General features: G+C 36.3%; 1 protein-coding gene across 1 annotated transcript in view; it reads right to left on the bottom strand.

Annotated features, from left to right (window-relative positions):
• The window catches only part of APC (APC regulator of WNT signaling pathway), a 71927-nt gene that overhangs the window by 33511 nt on the left and 25341 nt on the right, over positions 1-13075 (bottom strand). The window contains exons 3-6 of the mRNA XM_066569467.1: positions 12445-12529; positions 11327-11528; positions 5533-5641; positions 3884-3997 (exon numbers count right to left, since the gene is read on the bottom strand). Of these exons, the coding sequence (XP_066425564.1) occupies positions 3884-3997; positions 5533-5641; positions 11327-11528; positions 12445-12529 (510 nt within the window). The remainder of the gene's footprint in view (positions 1-3883; positions 3998-5532; positions 5642-11326; positions 11529-12444; positions 12530-13075) is intronic.

The following is a 13075-nucleotide window of genomic DNA, read 5'->3' as shown; positions in this document are numbered from 1 at the left end:
TAAACAGATAATTTATCCCACCCTTTGCTCCTAGTTCAAGAAATTTTTAAGTATTAGAAAGATAATAGAAAAATATTTTGGGAATATCTATATTGGTGACATGATGCATGACTGACAAAATACATTTCTCATTGTCCTTAAGAATTACGTGAATTTAATAGAATTATAGAGCAGTCAGGGTTGGAAGGGACCTTGGAAGGTCATCCACTCCAAACTCTCTGCCAAGGACAGGAACATCTTCAAGTAAATCATGTTGCTGAAAGCCTGTCTGACCTTGAATGTTTCCAGGGATGGGGCCCCTGCTGCCTCTTGGCAACCTTTTCCAGCGTTTCACCACTCCCACCATAGAACATTTCTATCTTGTATCTAATCTGAATCAACTCTCCATTAATTTTAAGCCATTACCTTTCTCCTATCACTATTTCCTGCTAAGAAGTTTCTTATAGGTCCCCTTTCAAGCACTCAAGAGACACAGGTCTCCCCAAAATTTCCCATAAATCGAGTTTCTTTCTGTGTAACCAGCAATGTAGCCAATAAAGGGCATCAAGAATATCGGAGTATCTTTATATATGCACCTAAACACAGGAAAAAAATGTTGTGCAGATGAAAACAATTAACTACTGCATGATTTGCCAAGTATTACTGAGTCCTCCAAAGGGACAGAAATTCTATCCACCCTTTCCAATTTCAGTCCAGAGATTTAAACATCAGATCATACTTCTAATTAACTTTTTTCTAGTACAGGGAAACTGGGGAGTTCCACTAACCAGGACTGTACTTTGTGCCAAACACTGCAGAACAGAAAAAAGGGATGCATTTCTTGCCACAAAGGGGTGAAGCCTACTGGCAAATGGGCAAAACAATGGAACAAGCAACAATGTTCTTAACTTTGGAACCTACTTGAGAAATATCACCTTTGATTTCTATTTGTTCATACTACATTCCCATTTATTATTGTATTTACTTGTAATTTTTATAAACATAAAATAGTTGCAGAAAGTAACTTTACATTTGAAGTTACACATTATTTGGTTTTCACTGCCCCAGTAACATGTCTAACAAAGTAAAAATAAAATTCCTCCACACTCACAGTGAGAGAAAAATAATCACTATATAGAAAGTAAAAACAGGGAATAACATTTTGTTTTTAAAATGCTGTCTGCCTTTTTTGTTTGGTTGGGTTTTTTTCCAAAATAAACAAATATAATAGACAAATGCATTAACGGCTTGGTATATATACAAGACCAGCATATAAATATAACAGTGCTGAAATGTTTATCTGTGTGAAAGTCCAGGAACTAAATTTTCTTGTATCTTTAGTGTTCTGCTGTTTTAGCCAACTTTTAGAGATCTTGGGATAAATTCTTATAAGAATGGTAATTTAACATAAGAATTTAAGGAACTCTTAACCTCAAAAAAATTAGAGCCTTTTTGTTCTGGCTTGAAAAATAAATTCTATGTGAACATGAATTCAGTCTTAGAATTGAAATATTTTAAAATATATCTTACAGAAATTAAGTTTGCTTCTACTTATAACTAAATATATTGGCTACTTGCCAACTATTGGTTGCTACAGTAACAACCTTTGAACAAATAAAAAAAGTAAAAATAAAACATCGTTAAGAATGCTTTTTTCCTTTTTTTCAAGTAAGCACTACTATGTGAAATTATTGGCTTCAGAGAATAGTTACAAGTTTCTAAGTTAGTACAAATCATTAAAGTAGCTGAAATAAACTGCCAAAACCCTTCTTTTTCATCTTTCTGAGCAACTGCTGGGCAAGTAGTTGTGAACAATCTTCATAGAAGACATCAACAGTGAGTTGCTGTGAGTTAAGTTGCTTCAGAAGGAAACAAAGCCAAATCATGCCACACTAAAATGGGAGAAAGCCATTGTTTCAAGGCTCATGAGAAAGGGCAGCCACAGAAAGAGCAGTGACTACCTGGGCAACTGCAGGTTACCAGCTCCCTCACAGAATAATCTCTGGGACTCTTAATTCAGAGATGTCTGCAATGCCAGCCTTTATGTAGCTGAAATATTCCCTCCCTGCAGCCTACATTTTGCATAGTATTATATATCACTATCAATTTGGGTGGAAAGAAAATATGGAGCGGAAAGAAAATGGTAAAACTACTAAGCTGAATATCCTTGCCAAATACAGAAGCTTCATTTTGCAAATTTAAAGATCACAGTGAAATAATGCAGAAATTGCTCTTATGTATTTGTACATCAGTGAGCTTCTACACATTTTTGGCACTGGTCCATGGCAGAATGAAACCAAGGGGAATTACCAGTTAAATTCACAAGAAGCACATGTAGAAGTAGTTACTTTGTATTCAATAATCTGTATATAATCACAATAGGCACTGTAATTTCTGCAAGTATGTAAATGTTACACACATACAGAGAGAGAGTGAAACAGCTGTGACAGAACCCATGTCAAACATTAATTCAGAAACCCATAAAATGTTTCAACAACATCTTGGCAGCATTCTTCCCCCCACCAAATATAAAACCCCCAACAATCAGGGAAGAAGCAAATGCATGGTCAGCTTGATTATTTCCATATAGTGATAAAACCACAGCCAAGTTGTGTGTCTGAATAATTTCTTTTGATCCCTGCCTGAGTGCATTTAGAATGCTGCCAGCAGCCTAGCCTGCTTAGCTTATTTCTATTTAGCTTAATTCATCTTCCTCTCACTTAAGCCTGTTAACAGCAGCAGAAGTTTCCCAGGAGTTTTGCTGCCCACGATCTTCACCTGGGACAGGCTGACACAAAGTGCACAGCTGAAACTGTGGAGGGCATCACCCCTGCTGATAAACCTTGGTAACTGCCTTACAGCTCCCAGATCAGAGCCAGTGACTCCCCAAACACACTGAACCTGTGCCTGCCTGAGAATATCAGCACAGACATTCTCTGCACAGCCCTGCACACATAACCCGACAGCTGCAGGGTATCTCTTTGGCTAAATACTTTCAACTCTAGGAATTTTTGTAGAAGTCCTACTAGATTACTCACTTTAAAGCAACTATTTTGATTACCTCTTGTAATCAGAACAGCTGCTTTACTTTAAATGTAAACCCAAATGAGAAATGTTTCTCATGTAGCAAAATTTTGTGTTGAGTCAACCTAGTGAGGGAGATAGAGCCTAAGAAGACTTTGTACTGAAAAAAAACTGATTATTGTCATTCACCAAAAAAACTCCAAATCTTACTAAATTGGTTATTTAATACGTCTAGAAATGCATGCTAATAAATAATTCAAATTGTTTTCCTACTATGGAGGATTCTTTTTTATAACCAGCAACCAAATGATTATTAATTTATGATTTGCACATGACTGCATTCTAATTTATACTTCCAAATGGGTGGGCCATGTGGTTAGATATGTACATATCCTCATCATGAATGCAAAACAACTCCTGGTGAGAGCAAACAACTTCCAGATATGTATGTGAATTACATTTTACTTGAACATCTTGTGATACATCTTTTCTGGCTAAGGAAAATTAAGAACAGTAGCTGGATTTTATTTGACATAGAAGCATGAAGAAATCCAGCAAAAAGATGAAAAATTAAGCAGTTGCAAATACATTGGCTTTTCTAAAGCTAAAATGGTAGTGAATTGTAAGGAAATTATCATTAAAAAGTATTTTCTCTTGGATAAATTGTCTACATCTGCTGAATAAAAAGGATTATTTACAACAGGCAGATGAGGGTACTTTTTGCCGAGTAATTATTTCCTATGTCCTGATTCCTATTTGTATACTTGAAAGGCTAACTAAGTGCTGCATTTACACACAGTTTAAAGGTACAATTACCAATAATTTAATAAATATGCAGGAAAACCTTTTCCCTTGCTTTTAATGGTGAAAGACACTCTACCTGTGCTCGCTTCTCCATGTCCTGACAAGTGCCCAGTTGTTCCTCCATTGCAGCTCTGATTTGCCTGGCCTCGTACTCCAGCTGCCTTCTGGTCATATCTGTTTGCAAGGAGAACTGAAACAAGAGTACAGGGAAGGCATTTTAGCAAATAACATTGATGTAACCAATGTATTTCCCAGAACAAAAGGCAGAACTATTACTTTTCTACAACAAATTTCATAAACAAACAAAACATAGTAATACATTCTTAAAACATGACTGCATTGTGAAAAACTAGTACACAGCAATGTTCAACCAGTAGACTATACCTGAGTTTTGTCAAATGACTAAATATAATAAGCATTGAGAAAGTATAATTGCTTACAGGAACATATGGCTGCTACCAACAAAACTGTGATGTGTGCCATCAGAATTGGCATTTTCAAAAATATTCAGATGTATTAAGCTACTGCACATAGTGGTGGTATTCATACTGCTGCTATTTACATTATTTCTAACTACCCCGTGAAAAGAGCACAAGTGTTAAACCCAAGAGCAGCAATACAGCCTAAGGGACTTTTGAACTAAAAGAAATTTCAAGGCAGGAGCAAAGCTCTTCACTGGCTTTGGACAATTACTCAGTCTGTAAATAAATGAGTTTCCAAGAGCACTCTTTCCAGAAGACTTCACCAAGGTCAATTCAGAAAGTCAAAACAAGACAATCATCTGCAAGGACCAAATGGGACCTCTCATTTTGCTGTGTCTGGCCTAAGTAGTAATGGATATAAATTGCCAAAAAAGACCTTTAGTGTAGATGTTAAGTAATGCATTCTAATCCTAAGAGCAGCTAAGTGAATTCTTTATCCATGGAACAGAGGAGACAAACTTAAAAACCTATGACAGAGTGACACAGAAACAGCTGACAGTGCTTTGAGAATGGGTTGCAGTTCCTCAAAATCTTTTTCAGGCCTTCTGCCTTGGTTCTGGTGCTCTGCTAAGCTCAGTTATGACTCAGTGTTACTTCTGCTCACTGAAGAAGTGTTTCTGCCATCTGTTTCCATTTCCAGAAGGTTGACTGAACCTTCATCAGGTGTGACTCTCTCAACCACACCTTCCCAACTCTATGTGTGAAGGATGCACTGAAGATACATCCATGTTGCTGACATCTAACAGGGAATCCTGCATTATGTGGGATATCAGACATCTTTATTATCCCAGATAACAGTGACTTGACTATAAATAGTTTGGAGACGCCAAGGTAAAAGCTTACAGCAAACACCTGCATAGGCTATAGAATCACTTTACTGATTGTTATAAAAAAACAACTCTTGTGTACATTGTCATATGCTAATATTATTCTCAAAACCAGAAAAATCCACCAAATAAAAGAACAGGAGAGAAGAGAGTTAAGGAAGTATACTGACATGCAATTAATTTGTCACAATGACGTCTTAATGTTCCTCTCTTTTCACTGACATGTTTGAATTTTGATGTGTAAAATTCTATATGAAATGCATTATTTAGGCTAAGTTATCATTACGTACTGAATGAAAAAACAATTTGGAACTAAAGTGATAGTAGAGAATGCCACCAAATTAATAAAATACAGACAGCATCTAAACAGAGACTGTAGCACCAGACACCTCATCAAGCACTCAGAAGGTACTTACATTTTCAGTAAGGGGAAGACTATCAATTCTTTTAGTCAGGTTCTGAAGCTGGGCGTAATACCAGTCTTTTTCTTTCTCTTCCTTCTCAAGCTCCGCAAGCAGCAGAGATCTATTAAAAGCAGAAGGAGGAAGTTTCTCACCATTAACACCTCATTTCCATGTGGAAGTTTGAAGAAGGCACTAAGGAGACATTTAGCTCAGTTCCCTGGCCCTGGCTAATCAACCTATCCACTCCTTTGTGCTAAGCATTTCAGGTCCTCATCTATGAGAGAGAAAAATACACATATTTCTCAAAAAAACCCACTTCAAAATCCAAAGCTAAGAGACATTTTGTGAAAGCAAAACCAGTTATTAGTGGTGTGTTAACCTGTACCCTGCTACTTTGAAAAATACATTTTGTATAGTGCAAACATTTAAGAAAAGGTCTGTCAAAGAAACATGTCCAACCATCAGTCCTCAATTACTGAATCGAGAATCTTCACCTTTGCACTGTTCTTTTACTCATCTGTCACCTATAGCAACACTATGGGTAAAGCACACAAAACAAGCCATTTCTATGAGTGTCTAAAATATTTTAAATCCGTATTTTCCAGCAAATGTTATAGACAAGATACGTTTGCAGCTGTTAGAAACTTTATTTTAAATGGGTATCATAAGCACACTGCATACCTGAGTAATAACTGGGAAAGACAAAATGAGTTATATATGCAGACTACCAGGGAAAAAATTATTAAAAATTTCACATGCTACTTTATCAATCCTTCATGAATTGAATTTTATATAATTCTAAATCTTATGAATATAGTAAAATACTCATGTCTACAACACTCCTCAAAATAGATACTAAAATTTTTTAGCAAAATCTGTCTAGTAGGAATAAACAGAAATCCACTCTTTTCAATATGCAAGTTTATTATTTTCTTTCTAATGCTTTCTGTGAGTATTGCTCTCCCTTCTGATATTTTAATATTGCTCATTAACAGAAATTACAAAAAACAACATTTAGCCAGAAGACAGAAAGTTGCATACAAGTTTGCCCACTATTATTTTCCATCCCTTAACTTTTGCATCCCTCTCTGGCTGTGGCAGTTCTGAGCAAGAGCATATGAACCTTTACAAAGCACACAAATACATTATAAATAATTACCGTAAGTCATTAAGGAACAATTACACAGCAGACAACAAAAGTACAAATTTCCCCTGACTATTTTGATCATGCATCACAGACATTATTTGAGATAGTAATCCATCTTCCACACAAAACAAAGAAGAAAGAACTTTAAAATTTGTATTTAAAAGAATCTGTTTGACTATTTCCTGCTTTAAAAATATTTCAAGCTAATTTTGATGATTTAACATTTAGTCCATATCCTATACAAGTGGCCTGGCCTGCCTGCAAATGGAAAATTGAATGAGAGGATCCCTCCACTTCAATGGGAGACTGGAAAACCACATATCTAAGAGTGCTAAATGTTTGTAAACATGAACAAAATTACATAAATTTCCAGAATTGATCCAATAGTCACATTGAAACCTTTTTGTTTTAAGAATGCCATGGTTTACAAAATAAAAATGATTGAAGAGAAGTAACAAACAATTACCATAATTTGGCAGGTAACTGGAGCAGTATCACAGGACAGCCGTAATTCTTCAGTCACAAGGATGTGGCTGGCAGAAATTCTTAAAGTCCTTTAGACAGACTGAAGGCAAAACTAATAGATGGTGCTTGGGAAAAGCTTGTTGAGAAAGCTTTTTTTGCCTCCCACCTGCCTATTCTCTTGCCACACAGCCCTAGTGCCTAATCTCTGGACAGAGTGGAATTCTGCAGAGTTTCCCTTTTTACCACCTTGAGTGCCCAGGCACCAGTTGTGTTCAGGCTGTGAAATAAAATTCGCAAAAGCACAATTAATGCAATCCTTATAAAAAGTATTTTCACTTTTGAGGACTTGCAAATGTGAAAGGACTGACTAATTCTGCCTCTGGATGTCAAAGAACTGGTAGCAGAAACCGGAGGGATTACTTTCAGCTAAGTAAACATGTGATTAAGTTCCTCTTAAGAAATGCAGGGTATTCAGTATGTGAGACAGTGTGTCATTCAATCTGCTTTGACATGTACAATGGATGCTGGAAGCAAGAAAATAACTTAGGAACCATCAGTGCTGCATAAATAACATAATGCATGACCCAAGGGTGACTTGTTAATTTAATATTGTCATTTTGTCTTCTGAAGTGATGCTTCATTTGGGATTACTAGTTTGGTATCACTGCTCTGTAAGAATGCAGGTTTAACAGTCTTTAAGTTCTCTCAGCACAGAACCTGAAAGGTTGCTACAACAACAGCAGGCTGCACTTCAGTTTTCTTGAAAATAAGCAGCAAGAAACAGCAGTTCTCTGTAGATGTGTCTGATAAGCTGTTCCCCACGTTGAACACTACTCTCAGATACTACTCTAACCAGAAGTACAGCTGCTTCTCAGCCTCCTGGAGCTTCTCAGGGTTAGGAGAGGATTTTAAGTGGAAGAGCTGCTACTGGTAATGAAAAACAAGATGGAAAAAAAACAGTGCAGTTATTCCATCTTTTTTATACCCCCAAGATGTGTACATTAGGACTTTTACTTTTTTCATCAGAGAAAATTCTGTTCTGTGTCATACCCTGTCAAGTTCACGGAGAATTCAGCAAAGCAAATGGAGAAAGCTTTTGGAACTTGACACTATTTTTATGAGTTAACAAAAAGTTTTCAATTTGAGCTGTTCTTCTGAAGGGTGGGTTTTTCAAAGACTTCTCATATGTGGCACTTCTGAAGCTCCCAACAATAGAGGAAGCTGAATGAATGCAGAAAACTCTTGACTTCTTTTGCAAGTATTTTCTGCATAATTATGTCAATATTATTCCTGGCTAAAAGGGAGAATAGAAACAAACTATATGCTACTTTACTTGCATTATGTAAATTACAACTATAATTAATACTTTCACTTCAATTGGTCGGAGATAAAATAAAATCTTGAAAAGCATTTCTGATGCTGTAAAGTTTGAGGTAAGTTTTACCAACCAGCCAAAAGATAGAAAATGCTCCAAATCAACATTAAAGAAATAAAAAAGGAAATGGCATAAACCAGAAGGAATAAAGAAGGCATACAAACATTTTCATATAAAATATATAAAAATATATTAAATTTCACTGAAGACTGTCATCTTTAGTAGCCAATTACAGAATTTAAAAAGGTGAGATTATTAAATTTGCTAAATTGCCAAGGGCAAACACAAAAATTAACCTGCAGTATACTCTGAAAAGTTTTGTTGTTGATATGATGCTCTTACCAAGTATTCCTGGAAATAGCCAGAAAAAGCAAGAGCTATTTCATTATTAGAGTATTCTAAACAGGCAATTTAAAAGCACAGTGCTGCCACTGCCCATTTTTCTCTTTTTTTTTTTTTCTCTTTGTTTTTTTAAACTTTAGAATTAGAGGAGAGCCAAGCAAATGAGATACATGCCAATAATTTAATCTTTATTCTGGCAGATGAATCAATTGATAAACTGTCTTCCTCTCAGAAGTTCACCTTCAGTCAAGTGCGGTGGGTTGACCCTGACTGGATGCCAGGTGCCCACTGAATTGCTGTAAATATTTAAATACATAATTTAGTCCTCCCACAAACACTGTTGCCCATTAATAGCATATATTGTGCCAGCCTGTTAAAGTACTGAATGGAAATGGTCTCCTGCTGCATATGTCTGGAAAGTGTTATTTTATTCCAAATTATTTTAGTCTTGTCAAGTTCAACAAGTTCTTGAAAGTCTGTTTAAGTGCAAAAATCCAAACTTGATTAGCAAATATATACATTTAGATACACAGAAATTTAGTAAATATGCCAAACAAGTTCATACACAAAACACGGGAAAAGAAGTGTTTAATTTTAGAAATGGTAGTGATTTTAGATGCACAGTCCTATGCCACTCCCCCCTAAGATTTGATTCATTTTTGGCTACCCAGGATTCTTATCAATGCCCTACATGCTTCCACATGTACCCTGAAACAGCTTAAAGAACAGAGCAGTTTTGGATTATCCACCATTTCACTAATAATGAAGCTAGATGTGATCTGGCCATGCCTCCATACATCCATCTTCTCCACAGCACAAATATTTACCTCATCAGCTACAACAGTAACAGTGTCTAAGCTACTCTGAAATTAAATATCCTCATCCCTTTTCTCCAGTGTTATTTGGAACACAGACTGGTTCACTGCCTAAGTTGTCTTCACTGCCAAGAAAAATGTCCTAAAAACTATCACCTTAGAATCCACCATGATGAGGAAAGATCATAGATCATAAATCAGAGGTGCTAATCACCTTAAAGAACTCTGGCTGCTAAAAATACTGCTTGTTCCAAGTGAGCAGGAGTTCACTGGAACCACACTGGAAGTTCCAACTGTGTTTAAAGATTGTAGCATCACCCATAGTAAAACATAGCACTGGAAGAATATAAACAAATGGACAGTTTGTTAAGACAGTAAATAACAGACACATCAGACTCTTGAAGACTGAGATGAACAAGTAGATAGTTTCCCAAATTCCTAAATATTCTTATACAGCTCCTCAGGAAACTACATTTTATGCAACAGAACAAGTATCATTAGTGGTGGTCCTGGCTAGGAGAAGGTAAAAAACAGTGGTTTTGATAGAACAGGCTCAGTATGGACCCATGGGAAGTTACTTTTATTCTGCTGATAGGACAAAAAAACCCCAGGGACCTAGATCTTGGAAGAAAAGCATTGTCCTTTCAGGTCTTGGCTGTAAAAATTTTGCTGATATTCAGAGAAAATCCTTTAGAGGAGGGGTTTCTAGAGGGCTATCCACAAAGCACTTGTTACCCACAAAGCTTTTCTATTACAACTTCAAATTGGATTTTTCTGCTTGTTAATGTATACTAGGCATAAAAATACTGTGTTCCAGTTTATTTGGTTTTGCAGCCCACAGCTTGGTACCCCATCCATTAAGTAGGACCAAATCTTTAAGAAACCTTATCTTGCAGATGGGCTTCTGAAAACACCTGGTATTTCAGTCAGATTCATTTTAAGAAATAAAGATGAATTCAGTGGAAACAGCTGCACATCTCTTACTTTGCATTTCCTTTGTAAGTGACTGATAAAGTGCTACAATTCTGTATTATGACCTGAAAGTATGTTCTTCCTATAAATGGGTACCACTGCCTTTCAAGAAAAGAAATTCCAGGATTTTATCAATACAAAATGTCTGAACAACACCTTGAAGATAAGAACATGTATTTTGTTTAGCTGATATATTTGCTGAGAGAGTAAAGTCACTAGGTAAATGTCTGCTAATAGTAAATAATTGATAAACCAGTTATGGTACTTAATAACCATTTGCAAAAGAGAGAAAACTATTTCACCATCACATTGTTACAGCTTCAGCATTTATCAACAGTGGTGAGGAGATATGGAGGGGGTTAGAATGCTCCACCCTCACTATTTAAACATATTTCAGACAGTGACAACCTGCTTATCAAAATAAAAGAGCCAACAAAGAGTAACAATGAAATGCACAAATGAAGAAACAGTAGAAATTGAATGATACTTCATTATTTTTAAAATATTTTTCTCCATGTGCATCTAAATAAAATGTAGATTCCTGGTTTCTTACCTGTCAAGGTAAATGACAGGTAAATACACCACTGATCAAAACCATATTCATGATAGCTAAATACTAGGTGTGTCAGTAAGCTTCCACATTAAAATGAGAAGTCAATACATACTGGAGGAATAAACAAATAAATTTACCTTTCTTTTTCTAGCTCTTCTAAGTAACCAGTGCTTTCTCTGCTTCCATTCATAAAGCCTCTTCTTGGAAATGACCCCATGGGGACTGGACTGCACTCCCCTGAGCGGCTCGACACGGACCCTTCCCGGCTCCCATACGAGCGCACCGACATCTTTGGCCTTAACTTCACCCCAGCAAAGCTGGTGCTTTCCAAATTCAGTTCTGGATAATAAACAGCAAACATTTTTCAGAGCTGAAAGTTCAGTAGCACAAACTTAAAAGATCATTTCTATCTTAATTTCTTACTTTCTGAACAAATTCATGAGCTTTTTTACAGCAGCATTTTGCACAGAAATGCAGTGAAAATACTGTGAACAAAAACAATGGATACAGTGGACTCGGGGAACAGCAGTTATCTGAGCAGATGGCCAAATTACAATCCTGGCAATCAGAACAGTATCCTACAAAAGCCTGCCTGCCTCCTCCTTAGAGGACTTAAGAAATGGGCAGGGTTTTGCATAAACATCATGTGAATTACCTTGTGGCCCACTTGCGAACAATTTCTTTTCCAGAGGTCCTGCAAATGTTTCACCATCATGTAACAGATGAATACCCTGTTCATCACAGGGGGCTTAGACATCCATATGAAATTTCTGGGTCAGAGGCAGGGATGATGGATGTATACAGGGAGTTAGTGGTCTGGGCTTGCTGGCACTTCCCACACAATGGGATATACACATTCCAGCACGTGCTATAGGGAAGGGACCATAAATTTGCAGAATAACAGAAACAATTTCAGTAATATGACATGGAGAGGGCAGGATATGCAAACAAATATAGAAAATTGGTAGAACTACACCAACATTGACTGTTTTTTCTGAAGAAACAAATGTGAGTTATAGCAAATGCAATTAATATGAAATTCTAGAGTTACAGTAGCAAAAGTACAAATGGAGACTTTTTTTTTCCCTGAGGATGTGTCTTAAAATGTTTAGCAAAAATATTTAGGCACTGAGACTATGCCTACTTATCAAGCTCAGCACTGAAAAGAAGATACAAATGACTTTGAAAATGTTATCCCAAACTATAAACAAAGGACAAAGAAACTAACCTACTTAAAGCATAATTCTAGATTTACCTTTAAGTCGTTCCAGTAAGTCAATCTGTCCAGAAGATGTCATTGCCTCATCTTCAATACTTCCTTGTAGCTGTTTCAGTACCTCCTATAAGAAATTAAGCTTAATTAAGAAATCATTACAATAGTAACACACAAGGTAAATGCATCCTATCCTGCCCTAAAGTGCACACTCATGTAACAGCTGCTGAGACACTGATGTAAATTATAATTAAATTATTTATGTGAGCAGTGATCAAGTGTCATAATTTTAATTGCCATCAGATATATTCTACAATGTTTACCCCAGCACTGTCATGATGTAAAGTGTATCTTGCATAAACCTATCTGGCAGTTCAATCTACTGGATTATTTGGAAGTTCTTCTCAAAGTGAATAACAGTTTTTTGAATTAAGCACAAAGAAATCAGTCAGTCTTGTAAAAATAAATTTTGGCTATGTAACTGACAGAAAAGCATCTTGACTAGAAGCAATCCCCAGGATGTGTTTTCTTTGAGGCCCTAGCACCACTGTAAACCCACAAGAAGACTCATGTTATTCTTACTAGAAATGCTACCATTTCCATGCCTGTGAGCAAAAGATTTAGGTTTCCTTCATGGCACCTATTATTTGTATTATTACTACTTCTATTTCAA

Source organism: Molothrus aeneus, chromosome Z (genome assembly GCF_037042795.1).
Source record: "Molothrus aeneus isolate 106 chromosome Z, BPBGC_Maene_1.0, whole genome shotgun sequence".
NCBI lineage: Eukaryota > Metazoa > Chordata > Aves > Passeriformes > Icteridae > Molothrus > Molothrus aeneus.
The sequence above is the reverse complement of the archived record's forward strand: the minus strand, read 5'-3'. Positions and strand labels throughout refer to the sequence as shown.